Source organism: Haliaeetus albicilla, chromosome 14, assembly GCF_947461875.1.
Source record: "Haliaeetus albicilla chromosome 14, bHalAlb1.1, whole genome shotgun sequence".
NCBI classification, from domain to species: Eukaryota; Metazoa; Chordata; class Aves; order Accipitriformes; family Accipitridae; genus Haliaeetus; species Haliaeetus albicilla.
This window is the reverse complement of record NC_091496.1, coordinates 33,121,691-33,143,144: the sequence shown is the minus strand read 5'-3', so window position 1 is coordinate 33,143,144 and position 21,454 is coordinate 33,121,691. Positions and strand designations below refer to the sequence as shown.

The following is a 21,454-nucleotide window of genomic DNA, read 5'->3' as shown; positions in this document are numbered from 1 at the left end:
GTTATTTCTTGACCGAAGAACAAGAAATGTAACTGTTTTCTAATCTTGTTTTAAGTCATGAGCAGTGCCTTGAAGGAGTCCCTGAAGAGGTTACTGTTCAAAGGTTGCAATGAATATTATCAACAGAAAACATCCCACCATGTCCTCTAGTTGAGATCTCTACTTGTCAGCAATATAATTTACCTACTCCCTTACCTCCCTGTACTCAGAGAGATGAAGCCTAACGTTGCCAGGACCCTTCTCCTTCCACTTTTAGAAACACAACATGCTTGAGCTTATTTCTATTATTTTTACAGTTCATGACAGTCATGGCTATCAGACAGCAGCTGTCACAGATGGTAAACTGTACTACGACATAGTTCTAGCTACGCTATTTTTCCAGTTCATATGCAAACTCAGCAGCAAGAAATACAGAAGACAAGGGACAAAAGAGCAGGAAGGGCATAGAGAAAGAAAATCCTTTCCACTCATCTTCATTTAAAGTGAGATGTGCAGACTAATCCTTCTCAATTTCAATTTGCAGCCTACACTGTGAGCCAAGATCTGACAGGGGAAGATTGACTGGTGCTATTTGGTTTCCTGACTGCAGGAAGTTATACACAGGCCACAAGAAACAACCAGTCACAATTTCCTCTACAAACAGAATTTAGCAGAGAAAAAATAAACAAATGAACAAGGATTAAAAACCAGAATGGTTCCAAGTAATTATAGATTTTAAAAAAGGGGATCAAATAGGAAAAAAAAAAATTGCAGCAGCTACTTAAAAAGATAAACTAGGGAAATTAAAAAAAAAATGAAAGGGTGAATTCATGACGTGCTTGATGCCAAAAGATCCAGAGAGCATACTCAGGGAGGATCTCAACAAAAGGAGGGCTTTCTAGGCAGCGAAGATGTTAAAATAGTGGCAAATAACTAGCAAGAAAGATTTCAGCATGGGCTGTACAAATCTTCCGGAGACCCAGAGATACACTCAAGCTGTAAACGCACACCATCATCTCATCGATGCGATCCCTATCCTCGCTAGCTAGTTTACAGCTACCACGGCCACATCAATCAGCAATACAGTCAGCTCTTCAGTCGCACAGACTGCCATCTGCTCACAGCGGATCACAAGCAACACCATATTTCCACCGACACACTGTGTGGGTGCACTCCCACAGCACTCGAGCCAACACAAGGCAGGGCTGCCGTGGCCCCCGACTATCTTGGCTGCGCAGTCCTTGGCCGTCGCATCAGCACTGGCACTCAAGCGATCGCGCCGGTTCAAGGAGCTGCTGGAGATGACAGCAGAAGCAACTGGTTTTGCGTGGGATCACCTGCCGGAGCTGGCTCGCTGCTCCATCGCGTTAACAGCAGCGCTGGCTCGAGGGAGGCACCAAAACCAAAACGGTGGGGCTGGGGTTAGGAGGGTGGGACTGTGGCAGATCTGCATTAGCTCAAGCGAAACTCAATGCGCATCAACCAGCCTCAAATCAGATTGTGCCTACACCCGTATCGGTCACCCAGACCATAATCGTAAATATCCATAAGCCAGCGCTGTCATCGGGGTAGGAATCTCTCGCCTGTTAATTTCCTCCCAACGCTGATCCCATCTTCGTGCTGCCACAAACATCGGTATGATCAGAGATATGATCCTCGCAGAAATAAAAGATGGGTAGTGCTAATGGGGCTAGGTTCCCTATCCTGTTTCACTGAGCAACCGCACAAAAGCACGAAGCAGCAGGCACTGAAGGCCGGGCAGACCTTCTCCTTTTGGCAGTAATGCTGATTCAAGCCACTTTAAAATTTATTTTAAGCTACATGCTATTTACGATATACACTTACAAATCCAGAAGGAATTATCATAATAACCTACCTAGACAGGAGATAGAGAATTACTCTGTAGTCAGACTAGAACGTATTCCCCAAAAGAAAAATTCACGTGGCTTGATGAAGCCACATCCTGTGACAACTTGTTCCACTGATTGTCTAGCCTTTCAGTTGGAAAAAAAAAAAAAAAGCGCTGGCTATTTGCCACTTCCAAGCACTGGACCTTGCAATACATTTGCTGGACTGAAGGTTCTGTCCTTCAAGTCAAATTTGAGCAAGTCACCTTCTAATCTTCCCTTTATCCTCTCAATCCTCTCACTATAGGGCTTATTTTCCCATTTTATCATCAGTTTCATTACTTTTCCCTAATCTTCTCCAATTTAACAGAATCATTCCTCAACTGTGGAAGCCAGAACTGAAAACATTATTGTGACAGTGCTTGTTCCAGAGCCCAGAAATTAAGGTAAAATGTCCTCTTTATGGGGACATTTTACATTTACCACTACATTATGGTAAGTTGTCCACCAAATAGCCATCAAGATGCTCAACTATTTTTCAGAATAAGCACTTCAAGAGAAGTCTGTATTAACAGGAGTCTCTTAATGTGGCTTTGCTTGTTCCTTCCTTGACATAATAGCTTTACGTTTGATTTATTGAAATGATAGCGGCTCTCTCTCTATCTTAATAGAACAAGACAGACTAAGGAAATGGCGTATCACTCATGTGCTTCGAGGTATTCCAGTAACCATCCATCCTGCAGTCCTACCAGTATAAGAATATAGGACTAGTCCATCTAGACCTGCAACGACACACCTAGAATCAGATGTTTCAAAGAACAGCGCAGCTGGTGGGAGTGAAGTAATCTTTTCCATGATTTCTATTTACCTCTAAAACTTAGAGACAGCCTTGAGCCCTCAGACACAACATTTTCTACATTCACTATGTGACTCAGTTAAGACAATGACAGGTATTTGTGTATCTCTATATATTTACATCTAAGTTCTCAGTCTCAGAATTTAATCCAGGGTCATTCCATTCCTTTCAGTCAGTCCATGTGAATTAAGTTCCTCAGTTTAGTCACACCTTGTGTACGAAAGCATTGACTGCCATGGTTTTTTCCATTTCCTACCTTCCCATTTCACTGACTCGCTCTTGTACCAAGAGACAGAGAGGTCCTGCTTCTCTCGAATTCCTGTTTTCGCGTGGGAGTTCTTCAGCACGGCTCTGCTAATACTAACAACAGCCTCTGCTTCCAGTGACATGACTTTTGACAAGACATGTAGCGTCACTGCCCCAAAGAACAATGTTTTTTCTGCAGATTGCCAAGACGATTATATAATAAGATTTAAAAATTGGTCTGAAGATGCAAAGGAGTATTTTTATACTATTGAAAATCACTGACCTCTCAATGCTTTCAAAACATGTCAGCTTTCACTATTTTTAGCCTTTTTTGACTGAAATAATTGTGAATTATGGTCACATAAGTAGGCATGGCATTAACTTCCACAATGATGTAAGCTTTGATGTACTGAGTTCTATATGACTCTAAACAGTTGAAACGATTAACAGCAAAGCTTACAAAATTGCAATGAGTAGAAAGCTAAAAGGAGAAGTCAGAAAGCCATTATCAGGAAGTCAGTATGTGCATCATGTAACTTACCAAACAGGCGCTGATGGAAGAGAAATTTCCCAGCTATCAGTCCTGTGAGAATGGCAAGCAGCCACAGAAGCACCTTCAGAAATTTCCAGCCTCCTCCTTCAGGGTATTTATTTGTTACAAAGGAGAAACAATTACCAACAACAATAACATTGGCTTCTGTCTGACTGTGAGATACTGGGTCCTCAGCAAATATTAAGAAGTTAAAGAAGATCACTAAGTAAGCCACAACTAAGCGAGACCATGGGTGCTGGAAGTAGTAGCGGAAGTCTTTATCCATCCTCAGATACTGCAGAACTGTTCTTTGCCTGTATGTAAAGATACAAATGCACAATGTTATATATATATCTCCAGAATTCTTGGAGCTGAGGAGATACCTGCACATTACAAAAATCAAATCACTGTAACCCTGTCATTAGTCATTTTTAACGCTTCAGACTTGACTAGCAGTGAAAGTTTCAATTAAAAGATACTGTTAGATCCAGGTAGAGAAAAACTGAAATGTCTGCCCATTCCAATGTAAAAACAACAAATAAACTTATATAGATTATAGCACAGGATTTTTAGTCTCAAACATTTCTGTGTTCTCTCTTTCAAAGAACAGCTCCGTAGTGGGGCGGGAAAATACAGCATGTAGGAACATGACAGGTTACGTGAAACTCAGAGCGCCTTTCCAGCCACATTCCAAAAAATACAACACAGATTTTGCAAATGTTCATGCTAAGCCTAAACTGAACCTTTCTCCTTGCAGGAAAAGGGTGGAACAAGCCCGTAAGTCCAGTGAAGTCTTCTACTGCCTCATCTCCTAGAAGCTTACAAGCATATGCCCCAGCAACATCAGAAACTTGTGTTCGTATGAAGGAATAACATGATGGAAAAGTTGCTGGAATTAACCCTCGCAGCTCAGGCAAGTCTGTGGAAATATTTTCATTGACTTGAAGGAGTACACCTATAATTAAGCATATTTTCAAAACCAGAAAATAAGAGTGCCCTGAGCACAGACTGTTTTGTACGAATACAAAAATTGTATTTTGAAACTTGCCTACTGATGAAGTACTGCTATGGAAGAAAACAACTGAGCATGGTTACGTTTCAGTTGTTTGCCATTTGATTTCTTTTTCTTTTATTCACAACAAATTGGTTGTTTCATCCTGTTGAACCACTTTGTATGCACAAAGATACAAGGCCTTTGTGTTGTGGAACACCACAATTATTCAAGGGACACAGCATGTAGGAAGAAAAGGAAAAAAAAAAAGGAGTATATAATAATATTGCTTGTTTATTACAGCAGGATCCTTGAAGGATACAGTGTACTTAACTGATCGGTACAGATTTTTGCAAATGTCATATGTGCCCCACAGGAAAAAAAAACCCAAACCCAAATCACAGCAGAAGACCTAAAAAACCCAATCTATTACTCATCCCTTCTTGGACTTCTGACTAAGTATCACTTTGCAAACTTAAGGAAAGGCTTGAATTACAATATCTCCCTTCAGGTAGTCGCTTTAAAATAATTTAACTCTATAATCTGATTTATATGTGTAACATTAGAAGGAATCCTGTACCCAGTAAATCAAAAGGATAAAACAACCTCAGCAGATTCAGACAACGCATTCAGTAAATACAAAAATTAATAATGTCCCACTACGCATAAATTACATGTGAAAAGGAAAAAAAAAACACATTAGAGAGTTAAAAAGTTGGCACAAGGAAGCGTCAGCGCTTTGAAAACTTTATGAATAAAGTGATTTAAAGCAAGGGTGGCTGGCCCAGCAGCCTAAGAAAATACCACTTTGGGGAGATAAAGCCGCCTTTAGAGCCATAAGGATGCCCAAAGCTATTTTACGTTCTCCGTTAAGGGGAAGAAAAGTTTTGGTATTTCCGTAGGTGTAGGAACCACCCTAAAGCCGGACCGGGGCCGGAGATACATAAACAACTATAGGTCCCGACATTTTTGGCAGCTGCCGGCTACCCGAGAGTGACCAGCCACCCACCCGAAGACGCAGCTCCCCGGGAAGCCTTTGCCAGCAGAAAGCAGCCCTTATTTGCAACAGCACCGGCGCTAAATCGCTAAGAAAAAAAAACCCAAACCCAAAAAAAACAACAAAAAAACCCGCTACCTCCACGCCAAAACACCCGCGGTGCCCACAAACCCCCACGCCCACCTCAACCTGTTAAATCCATTCCCCCCCCACGCCGGGGCCACGCGTGTCCCCCCCGCCGGTGCCGGGGGCTGCCCGCCCGCCTCCCTCCTTCACTCACCGCCTCGGGGAGCGGCGGCGGCGGCGGCGGCGGGGGGGGCGGTTCTAGAACCCGGCGGCGGAGGGGGGGGGCGGTTCTAGAACCGGGCGCGGTGCCGCTGCGGGCCCGGCTCGGCGCCTGCCGCGGTGCGGCTCTCGGCAGGGTCGTCGTTCCGTGTCCCCCCCCCCCCGGTCCCTCAGCCCCCTCGGGCGCTGCCGCGGAGTCCCGCCCGCCGTTCCCGTCCCCCCCCCCCCCCCGCCCCGGGCTGTGGCGGCTGCGCCCCTCCTCTACCGCTCCGGTGCCGGGGGAGGGAGCGCGGCCCCGGCAGTGCGGCAGTGGCAGGGCTGCGGCAGGGGGTCCCGGAGACGGTAGTTGTCCCTTCCCTCTTCTCCCCCCCCGCCCCCCCCTCCCCGGAGGTCTGTCTGGTAAAGGAGCCGAACCGTGCGAGTTATTTTCCCGCGGGTGTTTATTTTTTTTTTTTTTTACTCACCCTGGAAAATGGTGGCCTGGGAGCCACCGGGGGTTTATCCAGCCGGGGGAGGTGAAGGAAAGCGGAGAGACGCGCGATTCCCAGCGGTCAGATTTCAGCGTGAAGTAGACGAGCTGTAGGAAATGACAAACAGGGGGGGAATGGGGGAGCGGGAGGCGATCTGGAGATGTGTTACCCCGAAGCAAAAGCCCGGGGTTGGCAATCATAGCCGGATCGCTCGGGAGGATTTAGGAAAACCCTCGCGTTCGGGAGGGGAGGGAGGTCTCTACCCATTTTTGCTTCCGTGGGAGGGGGCTGTCGGGGGGCCACGGCCGGTCTGCGGGGCGAGCGCACGGTCGGTGTCGGGGCTGTGTCGGGCAAAACGCCCCCGCGCAGCCCGACGGAGCTGTTGACATTGCGCTTCGGCCGAATTGTCAACCGAAGCCTTTTTACGTGGGATGTGGTCCCTAGTGCCAGCGCGCTGGTATTGCTGACATCCCAGGAAAACGTTTACAGGATGCTCCTAGCCGTGCACTGTGACTGGGTCTTAGGCAGCGGGTACCAGTTCTGGTCGTCGCTGAGGACGGGTAAAACCGAGCCGAAGGTGCTAGAGACAGCCTCAGTGTCTGTTGGGAAAAGCCAGGTAACTCCATTGGGGCAGGTATCTGAAATACAGCATCCGACTGAAAAAAACAGGGACGGATACGCGCTCGGCCGCTTCAGGCCAAGGTACGGAGGAATGTGGCTGAGCTCCACGGAGGAATGTGGAAGGGTCTTTAGGGGAGTCAGGTTGTGAAAGACCAGCACAACCACAGCAAGCACCAGATGAAGACTTGGGAATCCCTTCTGTACTTATGGCAATACAGTTTTACGTATTTTTGTAAATAAACCTAACGGTATTGAAGGTATCTGACGTAATCACCGCATTATCTTCCTCACTAGAACAGCCTATGAGATGCTCAATTTTAGGTAGAAAGATGCAACATTCAATATTGAACACTAACACCCCCCCCAGCAATCTTTACAGTAAACAGAAAATTAAAATATTCAGAGGCAAAAAATCATCATGTGCCACAAAAGAGTACAGAAACACAGCGTACAGCACTGCCTGTTCATGCAACAGTTCTATGTGCACTGCCACGCTTGCAGAACTGTCTCCTTCTGTTCAACAAATGAGAATCCACAGAGAAGGAGGCAGCACCCACCACAAAAGAGATCACGCTCTTCGTGCACCTACACACTAAGAAAAAATTTTCTTCAGCTCAGATGGAAACCCATGCTACAACTACAAAGCGTTCCTGAACATTTTTTCAGATAGTAAATCAGTGAGCAAGTTTTTGAAGCCACTAAGTCAATCAAATGAAAATCATCTACTTTTCTATTAAAGTCACCAAAAGCATAAGTGCACCATGTACCTCTCCCAAATTTCATGTTGCAATTGCTTTCTTAGAGGAAGCTAGTATTTTTTCAAAGAATGTAATATTTCACTCGTATATAAAAAAAAGCTGGACCACCCTTATTCCTTTTTTTTTAATCAAACAATCAAGATTTAGTTGATGAAATACATACCTGAATAGCAACAATTAACAAATAATCTAAGCAAGCAAGACCAATCGGGCCCACTCTCTAAAAACCAGGAACTGCCAGCAACAGAAGAATATAAACTCTCTTATCTACGAAATTGTCAGCAAGTGAATAGGCCAGCAGTAAAACCAGTAAGTTGAACCTAAAAAGCAGGTTGAATCAGGACAATGAGTCATCTTGAAATGCTAGTTTCGATTCTTATGAATGAAACTATTTTACCAGCATTCCTACTACAAAATAGCACTTGTGTAAAGGCTATCGAGCAGAGCTGTGAGTACTGAACTAACCGTATATACATCTTACTGCAGTATCAATTTCTGTAGTCATTTTACATTCAAATATGAGGAATCAGCCTTCTGCACATTAGTCTGTAACTGGAAAGTTCTCTTACAAGACTCTGCTACCTCAGACAACTCTGTCTGGTGCAGGAACACGCGCCGAGCTACAGTATGTTCCAAAATAATGATGCTGTACTAAGAGGCAAGTTTCTTTGCTTTTCTATGCCAAAGCAAAAGTGCTAGTTTTGTCAGTGAAGAAGCTGCAGGTCCAGACTAGAAAGACTCGTGTAATCACTCTATTCAAAAACAAAATAAAAAGAAAATGCAATTCATTATGAAATCCTGTGTATCCAGGACTGAAAGGTAATTCTGGAGATGGGAAAAAAAATGCTACAGCTTCCTCTGAGAAAGCTCTCTGATATCCCATGTTATCTATACCGACTATGTGCTTAGCTAGTTGATCCACAAAACTGTGGGTCACTTAACACCCGTGAAATTTCACAAAATCACAACACAGCTGAGGCTGGAAGGGACCTCTGGAGATCCTCTAGTCCAGCCCTCTGCTCAGAGCAGGGTTGTGTCCAGTTGGGTTTTAAGTATATCCAAGGTTGGAGACTCCACAACCCCTCTGGGCTACCTGTTCCAATGTTTGACCACCCTCACAGTAAAAAGGTTTTTTCATAAGTTCAGTGGAACTTCCCATATTTCAGTTTGTGCCCATTGCCTCTCGTCCTTTCGCTGGATAGCACTCAGTCGACTCTGGCTTCATCTTTACTCCTCCTATCAGGCTTTTAGACACATCGATAAGATCCTCTCCCTTGAGCCTCCTCTTCTCAAGGTTAAACAGTCCCAGCTCTCTCAGCCTGTCCTCCCACTCCTTTCACCTGTGGTTGCACAAATGCCTCTTCCCTGGCTTGCTGCTTGGAAAAAGTACTTCATCCCTCAAACCCCCATTACTCAGCGACTGTGCTCCTAATGTATTTTTCTTCCATCCTGCTGTTGCAGTTTGACCCCAGCCAGCAGGTAAGCACCCCCACAGCTGCTAGCTCACTCCCCCCCGCCTCTTCCCCCAGTGGGACAGGGGAGGGAATAGGAAAAAAAGAGAGAAAACTCATGCATCAAGACAAAGATGGCTTAATAAGTGAAGGAAAAAAGTGAGAATTAATAAAAGAGAATTAAAAAAAAAAAGTGATGCTAAGGCAATCACTCACCAAGGCCCACAAGCAGACCGATGCCTGGTCAGTCTCTGATAGCCAGCTTTGAAGCCAACCCCCATCCCACCCTTTTCTTCCACGCAGCTTTATTGCTGGGCATGATGTCATATGGCATGGTGTATCCCCTTGGCCAGTTTAGGTCAGCTGTCCTGGCTGTGTCCCCTCCCAATTTCTTGCCTATCCCCAGCCTACTCACTTTGGGGGGAGCGTGGGCAGAGTGGGGAAGAGAGACAGCCTTGATCCTGTGCAAGCACTGCTCAGCAATAGCCAAAACATCGGTGTGTTTTCAAAGCTGTTTTAGCCACAAACCCAAAACACAGCACAACATGCTGCTACGAAGGAAGTTAACCCCAGGCCAGATCCAGTACACCTGCAAAAAATAGCCTTGTAACAAAAGAGTCCCCCTTGGAAATTTCACAGTCACCTTTACGGCAACCCATCTCAGCTACACCACTTAAGATCTATTCATTATCTGCATTCCCCAACTCATTTCTTACTGTCTAAAAGAAGAGAAAGCAGCACATTAAAACATGGAACAAATGGGAAAAAAAACAAAAGCTGACAACAGTTAGTATATAACTAAAGAGTTAAATAATTTTAAAACTTAGAAGAAAGAAAAGGCAAAAATATATATCTCCCATGGAAAGTAAGAATGTTAATCAGAGATAATGACATTGCAAATACTAGTACTGCTTCACTACAAGATGTGAAAGATAGAAATGTCTAGAAGAATGTGGAACAACAGAAATGTTTCTATTGCATATTTGGAAAACGTAAACAGTGTTTTCACATTATGTAACAGTGAAATACTTTCCATTAAATCAATAATATGAAAGGATAGTAAACAGCAGCAACTTAAATTAAACATTTATTTTTAAATGGCAGGTCGAAGAGTTATTAGAAAAATAAACGAAAGATGTGATAGACAGCAATGTTAATAGTTAAATTTGTTTCCTAACAACTTCTGAAATGCTGAGGAAATTTCACAGAACTAGAAGAAAGTTAATGTTGTAACAATATTTAAAGGGTAAATAGGATGACCTACTTAATTACAGGCTTCCCAGGCTGACAGCAAGCATGGGCAAAAATATGGGAAAGGCAGGTTCAGGTCTCAATTACTGAAAGAAGTGAAAGGGAGAAGAACCGGAATAACCAAACGGAAGACAGTGGTGCGGGCTGTGCAGCCGTGCAATCCCCAGCCTCCACACGCACACGCTGTAAGTCAGAGCAGCCACCAGATTTAGTCATGATTTTGGCATAACTAGTGCCTCTGTTTCTGCGAGAACAACCAGCAATAATACGAGCTGACAGAACGCACTCTTTGAAAAACCGTTCTGATGTCACTTCAGGATATAATGCATTTGTTTGGTTAGGTCAGTACCAAGATATATATATATACACACCTGAAATCCTTAAGGGATTTATGTGATCAGATAGCTACTGACATTTCAATGAAAGAATGAGAATGATGCAAAATCAACATTATACGCAATATACAGCTGAACTAACAGGCTTCCAAGTCATGATAAAGGGCCTTATTTCTGGTTCAATCTCACATTTTTCATCAACGAAACAAGGAAGAGATTGCAAATTATCTAAAATGAGGGAAACTAAAAATAATGGCAAAAGGACACATTTCTGACACTAAGCCTCTGGATTCTTTTGACTTGTTAGCTACAACCCAAAACATTTCAAACCAAATGTAAATGTGAATAGGAACAGATTATACCTCCTGTTTCTATAATGCAGAAAAAATGAAAAAAAAAGAGCTTGGATATAGATTTTAACAAATATAAATGATGCTTTAGCTAAAAATGTTAGTGGAATCTTGGGATCTGGGTGATTAATATGTACTTTTGGATCCTTGTCAAGCAAGTTTTAATTTACCAAGATGAAGTTAAGGGATGGTTTCATCATTGTTGATAGGTTAAATCACAAAAATATAATTTTGAGCAGAATTTAATACATATATCTAATTTTGCAATACCAGTGGAACTTGGGACAAAAAGCAGTAGGAGAACCAGAACTTTGAGTGACCTTTTACATACTGTGAAACAGAACTTCAGTCCTGGAGTCAAATGATACAGGGCTTACCAAGGTTAAAGCAGAAGCTGTACTGGAAGTTTTGAAGATGGTAAGTCAAATGATAAACAAAACTTACACTTGAATGAAGTACTTAGTTCTGTTCATCCAGAACAAATTTACTCCAAGTAAGCATGACTCTACTTCAAATAATCTATACTGATTTCAAAGAGACAGACAGCACATGCTAGATAAAATCACTGAAGAAGAACGGTCTAGTGAGGTGAATTTACACCACTAACTAAATACCTTTTAAGTGCATCTGCTGGCCATATGGATAATTTCAACTAATAGAACAACGACATGTGACTTCTGTACTAGGAAAAGAAAGGAATAATCAGCTTGCAGCTACCTTGATAGTTGCATATACAGAATCAGAGAAAACAAAAATTAAGAAAAAGTGGAATCTGAATTCAGCCTTCCACGGATACTGCTTAACCACACTGTCCAAGTTTATTGCAAGGGTAAAAGAAGACTTCAGAAAGATAGAATTCAAGCTGGAAGACAAAAGGTCAGAAAAATAGTGAGTGGTAACAGAAGGTCTTTGGGAAAAGAAAATATGCTCTAATGTTGCTGAACTCTAGTAAGAAAAATATAACATAATTTTTTGCTCAGTATGAGCTTTATATTCTTTTATACAAGCAGGCCTCAGACTACTATCTGACAGGAGAATAATTTAAGCTTTATTAGCTTATTCAATACTAAAGACAAATTTGTTTAAAAATAATGAGGGGTAATTTCTTAACCCCACGAAAAAACACAGGACAAAAAAAGTCTTGTGTTTTCAACCACTGTATCTCATAATGTTTTTCCAAAGTGCAATGAACAACTGTAATTTGTGTAACTACAGTATAACAACACATTGCCTCTGTAAAAAAAAAAGTCTGAAGGCTTTACTTTGTTGTCATACAAATTCCCTGTGTCTTGCTCCTATTTCTATTAGAGCAAAAATAGGTGTAGCATGACATAAAAATTTTGCATCTTGACGAAAGTACTGCTTTTAAACTCAAGCACAGTGTGATAACTCAAACAATTAAATGACTTTATTTTCATATCTCCGCATACCTGAAATTGGAGTACGTTACCTAATACAATAAAAGGAGTCTGAGAGCTGATCATGCACTGTCACATACACCTGACTGGATCGGGGGAACAGAAACAGAGGCAGGGCAGGGAGTATATGAGGCACTGGCTGCTGCGCTGGGGGTCTCGGTAGAGACTATGGCAAACCAGACACTGCACTAATACAACTGAGGAGCAAATCTGTCCCTGCCGAAGCAGACACACACAGCTGTCTTGTGCAAAACACGGCTTGTCCGAGCTGTGGATCAAACCCCAGGAATACAAGGGAGCTATGCTTGCTAACTTCAATGTGACTGTGCAAATGGTAGCACTTGGTGAATCAGAACTATAATCTCACTGAAAATAATCAGATGTACCAATATTAAACATGAGAGAGCTAATCATAATCTGAAGATAATTAAGAGAATCATATATACACTGCTACGCCTAGAGAGCAGGGGTTTTGCTGTTAGATTTTTAGTTTTAGACAAGTGATGAGAAGACCAACTTTTGTGACCTTTCTTTAAAGCTTCTTCTCATCGTATATTGGGATATGCAGTATCTATTATGCAAATAGACATTTTTTCAATGGCCAAAGAATAGCCTGTGACAAATGCCTGTTATTTTTAGCTCACACTAATGCACTGTGAAAAAGCATAGTATGCAAAAAAAAAAAAATTACAATGATAAATGTAATAATTTATTTACTAGCTGGAAATCCATTGCAAATGGACAGGCACTTTGAATAAGTGCCTGAGAGAACAAGTAAGAATGTACAGTGCAGTCAAAAGTCCTTTGCTTGTTTACTAAATTTCCTTTCATTTATAAGAAGAGCAGTGGGTGCACTGTAGAATCTTTTGGAACTAAAATGAAGTACTGGAGACCTTCAGCTTATGCTGAGACATAGCATACATCTGGGTTTGTGTGTGCCTGTGAGGGTCTTATTCTGCTGGAAACTAAATGCAAGGCGCTGAGTACTAACACAGCAGTCTTAAATGCTAGAAGGGAACAATGCAAATACTTCAGGTTTCACTGCAAGTCTTTCTCCTACCCTTCTTCCACATTTCTGTCTATTTAAACAGTACGCACTGGAGAGTAAGGATCTGTGTCAGAGTTTTATTCTGTCGCATCTCAGAATACTTTCTGCAATTAGTAATAAAATCCCTAATTGGTCTCATGGAGCCCTTTGGGGATAAGACTCCCCATATTTTCTTGCTACTATTTTTTAATAGCAATTTATGGGTAGAAACTGGGTGCCACTTCTGAGTGACTCAGGAGAAAAGTCTGTCTGACTGAACTCCTCACCAGCAAGTGGGACCCCATGAGTAGGAAGAACCCTTTGGCCCAGGTCCTCCCATTCTTTCACATCAGCTTCGACACCTCTCAGAAGGTCTTAGCTGTCCTCATGATGCCTACATCAAAAAGTGGAATTATCTAACAACAATTTAAACCTTTTCTTAGTTTCTTTGGAAATTTGGATAAGACTGTGAAACAGCAATGAGAAGCATACAAGGAGCCATTAGAGGGAACCTGATAGTCAGTGGAAAAGGAATACGGCTGGATGGTCGCGTCCAGAGGGTAGTGGTCAACGGCTCAATGTCCGGATGGAGATCAGTGACAAGTGGTGTCCCTGAGGGGTCTGTATTGGGACCAGTACTGTTTAATACCAGTGACACAGACAGTGGGATCGAGTGCCCCCTCAGCAAGTTCGCAGATGACACCAAGCTGAGTGGTGCGGTTCACACGCCTGAGGGCCGGGATGCCATCCAGAGGGACCTGGACAAGCTTGAGAAGTGGGCCCATGTGAACCTCATGAGGTTCAACAAGGCCAAGTGCAAGGTCCTGCACCTGGGTCAGGGCAACCCCTGCTATCAATACAGGCTGGGGATGAAGGGATTGAGAACAGCCCTGCGGAGAAGGACTTGGGGGTACTGGTGGATGAAAAATTGGACACAACCTGACAATGTGCACTCGCAGCCCAGAAAGCCACCGTATCCTGGGCTGCATCAAAAGAAGCATGGCCAGCAGGTCGAGGGAGGGGATTCTGCCCCTCTGCTCCGCTCTGGTGAGACCCCACCTGCAGTACTGCGTTCAGCTCTGGGGTCCTCAGCACAGGGAAGACGTGGACCTGTTGGAGCAGGTCCAGAGGAGGCCACAAAAACGATCAGAGGGCTGGAGCACCTCTCCTATGAGGACAGGCTGGGAGAGTTGGGGTTGTTCAGCCTGGAGGAGAGAAGGCTCCGGGGAGACCTTAGTGTGGCCTTTCAGTACTTAAAGGCGACTTAAAAGAAAGATGGGGATGGACATTTTAGTAGGGCCTGTTGCAATAGGATGAGGGGTAATGGTGTTTTAAACTAAAAGAGGGTAGATTTAGACTAGATAGAATGAAGCAATTTTTTACAATGAGGGTGGTGAAACATGGGAACAGGTTGCCCAGAGAGGCTGTAGATGCCCCATCCCTGGAAACATTCAAGGTCAGGCTGGAGGGGGCTCTGAGCAACCTGATCGAGTTGAAGATGTCCCTGCTCATTGCAGGGGGGTTGGACTAGGGGACCTTTAAAGGTCCCTTCCAACCCAAACCGTTCTATGGTTCTATGACTCTCTTAGATCTAGTAAGTTCACAGCCATACATGCAATGGAGAAACAGGCAGGAACCTGGGATCTCAGGAAGGATAGGCAAAATGTCAAGGAAAATATAAGAGAAAAGACTGAAATTTTCAGGCAAAATATTAAGGAAGATATAAGAGAAAGACTGACATTTTCAAACACTGATACTCCTAGGCTACAAGGTAAACAGTTCTAGCAAGGCCCAGAGGCTCTGCAACACTCTAATTAAGAGAGGAAGTGACTTAGGACTTTGTGTCTTCAACACAGAGTGCAAACAATGCCTTGGCCACAGTCACATTTGCTTCATCTGGCATTAGTCTGTACTAACCGTACCTCATCAAGAGAGGAGCCGCCATCTCTGTAGTAATGGGAAACAAGATAAACAACTGCATATAATCAGCACAGTGCTGGTGTTTCAGCTGATAGTATTTCACAATGACTTAATGCACTCATCTAAGGTAAATATTAAAAGAAAGTGGAAATATGTATGAAAGGAATGTTGCCCAGCATCCCTCTTTTGAGGTCACCAGGAAAATTACAGGATCCATGCTAGTGCTGCACCAGTTTATCATCCTAGATCATCTGCCATTAAAAGCAGTTCACATACTTCCTACTCATAGAAACCTGTCTGTACCAAAGTCAGTGAGAGAATTCTTAATGATTTCAGTAGAGTCATGATATCCTGCAGATAATGTTAGGAAAAACAGAAGTGTAATCTCCGATTTTTGTAATATGCATTTTCACCTAATCATTGTATCTGCCTTGTTATTATTTTTTAAATGTTGTTAATAACAGGAATATTTGAGTGAGGAAATCTTCGAGAAAATGACTACTTTCCAGGATACTCAAAACTACCAACCAGCTCATTAGATCATGCAAACTTCGAATACTGCTCTATGCTCAGACATGACTACTGGCCAGACAAGCCACCCACCTGCAGGAGGTAATTACCAGTCTTGGCAGATAAGGTCTACTCTAAATCTAGACAGTATTGTGTTTGGTGGCTCTCTGCCAGGACTCACTGGCATTCTAAAAGGGGTCCTTCTACAGTCACCATGTGCTGGGCTGTCAGTATGATCATCCAAACAGGACTGAAACAGTCCCAAGCACATTTTCTTTCTCATCAAGAAATAGCTAGCAAATCCAATGAAGTGGAAGATAGAGTAGCCCTAATTGACATGAAAATGTGAAAGGAGAGGCTGCTGAAAGACTTTGAATGTACCCAGTCTCTTCAAAAATAAATGGATATTGGAACCATTTTTCTAGATCCAGAGGAAGGTTTTGCATGAACACAAACAGCAGCTCATGTTTGCCTTGGAGTTTTCTTCAATACAAGACGCTGATTTTTAATATAAGTGTTATTTAAGTGGAGCTTCATCTTGGTGGCAAGCAGATTTCATTCCTGTTGAATGAAGATAATAATATGGCATCAGTTACTGCTTTGTTATCATCTTTGATCTGGGCTACAGCAATGTAATACACCTTGCTATAAATAATTAGTACATCTCTTTAGCCAGTCACCCTATCGGAGCAGATCATGTCCTGCTTCTGTTTTCTGTGCAGTCTTCCCCTAGAATCCAGTCAAGTTTAAAATCTTGGTATTTATGGTCAGGCATATGATGGACTGGGAAGAAGGCACGCATACACTAGCTTAGTCCTGATAGCTTAAAATGGAAATTGTGACTTATAAATCTACTCCAGAGGCCTAAGGGAGCTGTCCAGGTCTTTACAAAGTTTTTCTTGCTCTCCTTGACCCAAGAATCACTTTGAACATCATGTAAGATGATTCCTAAAAATCTCTTGTGTGCTCTACACACAAGGAGACTTCTTGGAACTTGTCATCAATAACTGACAAAGCAAACATAGGTTTTAAATAATTAAAATAATTTTTCCCACTGGAGGGAAAAGGCAAAATTGAGAACCACAGAGATACCAGTTGTACTGCTTAATGAGCTTCAGAAATGCATTCAAATAACACACCATGGAGGCAGAACGGAACATCTGAAAAGAGTGGCTGAAAGGGTGCCTGGATTACAAATAATTTTGCACAATGATTTTGCAGTGGTATATACACGTTAGTTAATCACTACTATTGGGGTAAGTATATGAAAGAACAAACAACATTTGAGAAATTTCATCATTTAAAAATCACTGAGAGCATGAAACAATTTGACCATCATATTGCCCATTATGCTGTGCATAGAGAATGTAGAGATGCCATGTCTAGTGTTTATCTACAGATTTACCAGATCAGGTTAAGAGCTAGAAATGGACAAAGATATCAACAAACCATATTCAGAATCAACTCCTTAATAAGGTCTAGAAGCACTTAACAGAACAGAAAGATGTAAGAAATATGGGAATTCCAACCAAATGTGCTTTGTTCAGTTTATTTCACAGGACATTTGCTTCTTATTATCAAAGCATACCAAAACATGACAAGAATCAGTTGTCTACAACTTTCAGGATAGCAAAACCTATTGCTGCAAATCTGTTTTCATCTATGGCAGTGGCTAGGAAAACCCCAGCACCTCAGACCTGGCTATCTACGACACTGTAATTCAGTTTAAAATAGTTGTCTATCTAGCACGTTCCTGGCTACCCACAGACAACGCCTACTGTGTCAGCTGTTTAAGCAGCCAGAAAGAAAAGCCCCTCAGATTATGAATATTAAGAGACAGGAGTCAGACAGTTTATTTACTCATTTATGAGAAATGAGCAGAAATACCTCAGAGCATAAAGAAATTAAGAGATATTCATACTGCTATAAAGACTTACTGATGAATGTAAAGTGAGAGCTGTCCACAGTGTAATAAAAAACACTTGCTGTAATGGCAAGAGAGCGACGTGTTCTTATAGCAATACTTCTTAATAGTAGACTTACCCATAAGCTCTAGCCATCACAAAGAAATACCTTTTTATTTGACTTGAACATAGTGTGTTGGTTGATTAGAACTACATATACTGAGACTTACAAACGGGTAACACTGGCACGCTCAGCAATCAAAGTCCATTTTGCTAGGAACACCTTTCACACATATCCTCAAAGTTATAAGGAAATCTGACTCTAGGAGTGGTATGTTTTCTAATTTCTTTGTTTAGCTACCTATAGGTGTATGAGAATGGAGATTACTGGAAGCAAACAGAGTTGAAGAAATGAAGTTTTCACATATTTCTGAAGGAAGTAGTTGATATTCATTCTTACTCTATATGGAAGGAAGTTCATCTTGCTGATGGACTAACTCTCTGATACTATAATTATCTTATGAAAATATGGTTATTTTTGAAGAATATGCTGATGGGGGAAAAGAACAATCTAAGATGAAGCTTTGAAGAGCGTCAGACTAGAGATCCACAGGCAAAGGAGCTCAACAGCAAGAAAATGAAGTTGTAATATTGCCCAGTAAAAAGGGTTTCCCTCTTCAGCTGTTGGAAATGTGTTTAGTGTTTGAAGTGTCACCTCAAGATAGGTATGGACTGCAGTGATAAAAACTGTATGTAAAAAAAATATGTGCATTTCCATTGTCAGGTGGACAATTATAGTCAAAGCTGGAACAGGCCTTCCTGGCAACATCACAACAGGAGAAAATGTTTGCACATGATTCCGGAACTATGAGCACAATTAACTGAGGACTCCATAGAGATTATAACCACAGCATTTAATAAACTAGCATAAGCGAAGAGAGCATTGCTAAATCAATGAAGAAGCAAATGTATAGGGAAAGACGCTGGAAATGAAAACAAGACCCAGAAGTCACATAGAAAATGCTGTACCAAACTCTATTAAAAATATTTCCTTTTGACTAGTCATTTATTATTCAGTTAAAATAATCTTATTAAATTTGGGAAACTGCAATATGCTGTCTCTACCAAAACAATCACAGCCTTAATTAGATACAAAACCTAACGTATTGTGGAAAAAATTAATTCAAGTACAGGGAAGAAAATATAACTAATAAAAAGAAAAAAGTTACTTAATGCATATGCTAACAGATAAACCTCCCTGTTCTTACCCTGACACTCTTATGATCTGGATAGGAGTTTAATAATCAAAAACATTTTAGTAAGACTCTGAAGCACACTGAAATTCAGAAGTTTAGGCTTCTTCAATAGACATAAAATTGTTACTTGCTTGTGCTTGTTTCTGTGCAATGTCTCTTCTTTGTGAAACATCAAATCCCCCAATAGAGGAAAATATTTGTGATATTGAGATTTAAAAAAAATAGACTTTCAGTTCATCTTTTTGCCAAAAAGGTGCTACAAAATGCCGGTGTGTACCAGTCTTGTTTCACATGAAGCAGATGTTAAGATCCCGCTTCTGCACTTTGGAGCCCTCTGACATACTGGCGGGAACTGATGTGATGTGAGCTCAGATAGTCAAGGTGGTCTCAAAAGGGTGACAGACGTTATAGTCTCATACCACTCTGATAGTTCCAGTCTAAGCATGGGTTTCCATTGAAAGCACAGTTCCACAGTCTTAGCTACACATCCTTGTTACCACATTGTGCCAACAGTAGTGCTCCTGGGGACACATGACTAACTCAATCAAGGAACCGATCTGTCTTTTCAGGACATCTGCCTATCAAGGAAAACTTCCTTTTCCCTCATAAAATTTCAGGCAAATCCATCCTTTACAAATGCTAAAACCAACACAGCGGAGGAACCAAGAACATAGGACCCATGGCAGGCTTAGGCTCAAATGATTTAAAGTAATTGTGATAGCACCACATCTTTGCCACCCTGGCTGGATCTCTAGTACTCCTTTCCTCTCGGAAAAGCTGCTCTTCTTATAACCTCTGTGCTCCTGGAGGCTTATAATAGGGGAATTAGGGCTGACCTCTGGGTACCTGGGAAACACCTCCTGTCTCTCATTTCTTGGTTTCACATGAAGTCTTTTCCTTGCCTCTTTCAGCACCTCCTTGCTAGAAGAAAGATAAACTGCAGCTTCTCTGTTTCCCCGGCTGCTGCAGTCCTCAGTTAGTCCCAACTGGCTAGCTGGTGACCCGTCTCCCCAGTGACTTCGTATTTGCTGGACTGGCATTATGCAGCACACCTCACATACCACAGTTACAGTGCTATTTCACGTTTCCCAAATAGGACACTAAATCCCTCACCTTTTTAAACTGGGGATCTGACAAAGTGCAGGCACCCCCATCTATCAACACAGCTGACTTCAGAAATTCCTGAGCTGCAGCACTCTGGAGGCTGGGAAGGTGAGCCAGGGAAGGATTACCACGCGCTTGCCTTACTCTTCTATTCTTGCCTGGTTCACTGACCTAGATATTTGGTATGCCCTGTTACAGCATTTCTTATGTTCTCAGTTTGAACAGTGACCCATAAATACCTGCGAACTCTCAGGAATCTGAAGAAATCGTCAGCATCAGGACACTACATTAAGTGCCCACAGCCCTGGTACATCTACAATTGCTTGCACGTTTCACCTGCGGAGCCTAATCCAGATCACAGCACAGATTAAAAACGCTGAGTACAGGAGGCAGAAGCCATTTCTAAAGAAGAGATAGAAGCCATCTTTTTGTTGTAAGGGGACGGTGCTTCTCAACCTGTAGACAGACGTACCTGTGAAAGACAGCTGGCAAGAGCAAACCTACCTTCAGAGCATGCTTGAAGTCATGATGCAGGACTCTTCTTCACTGGGAACTTTAAAAGTTCAAGGAAACCTCATCAGCACAGGTTGAAAAGGTGTAAAAGCCTTTGGCCGTGTGGGCAGGCTGCTCACCGAGAAGCAGGTACGCCATTTCTCTGCCTGGACCCGTGCCTTGCCAATGCAGACAAGCGTCTCAACCGCCAGACCCATGCTGGAGAAGAAATCTTCACTATTTCTGTTGATGCAGTGCCACCAAGTAGCAAAAAACTGCAAAACTAACAGAGAAAGACTGCCTTGTCGGGGGCAAGGGCTTGAGCCGAAAGAGCCATGGTTCTGGGCTCTTTCCCCAGGTTTCTGGGCTCTTTCCCCAGGTTTCTGGGCTCTGCCCCCTGAGTTCTGGGCTCTTTCCCCAGGTTTCTGGGCTCTTTATGGGGTGTTTAATGCAGAATTCACAGCACACACAACCCGCCTGCTGTCCCACCTTGCGGCTCCTTCCCTGCCGCCCCGAGCAAGGGCGGGACGTCCCCGCGACAAGACTCCTGGAGATCAACTCAATTCACCTCAGAGATTTTTTCAGTACTTCGGCCAACAAGCAACCCTGGGGGCACTCGTCCCCTTGCCGCCGGGGAGGATGACGGCGGGCGCAAGGGGGGCTGTGTACCCCGTCCCCCTTTTAAAGCGGCCACAGGAGACGTCTGGAGGAGCGGGTACGGGGAAGGAGCGGGTACGGGGGAAGCCCGGCCCGGCGGGGGCTCTGCTGTAGGCGGCGGCCGCTGCCCGCCCCCGGAGCCGGCCCGGGCCGGCGGGGCCCGGAAGGCGCCGCGTTCCCTCCCGGCCGCTGAGTGG

General features: G+C 43.0%; 1 protein-coding gene across 6 annotated transcripts in view; it reads right to left on the bottom strand.

The window, feature by feature from the left end:
* TMEM117 (transmembrane protein 117) overlaps positions 1–21,367 on the bottom strand; it is a 237,662-nt gene extending 216,295 nt beyond the window's left edge. Inside the window, exons 1-4 of one of the 6 annotated variants that reach the window (XM_069802221.1) lie at positions 21,090–21,367; positions 20,613–20,875; positions 6,198–6,310; positions 3,470–3,774 (exon numbers count right to left, since the gene is read on the bottom strand). In XM_069802221.1, the coding sequence (XP_069658322.1) occupies positions 3,470–3,746 (277 nt within the window). In that variant the 5' untranslated portion in view covers positions 3,747–3,774; positions 6,198–6,310; positions 20,613–20,875; positions 21,090–21,367. Of the gene's footprint in view, positions 1–3,469; positions 3,775–5,728; positions 5,766–6,197; positions 6,541–20,612 lie in introns of those variants that run through there. The other 5 variants (XM_069802222.1, XM_069802220.1, XM_069802218.1 and 2 more) reach the window with 5 other exon arrangements.
* Between the last annotated feature and the right edge of the window lie 87 nt (positions 21,368–21,454).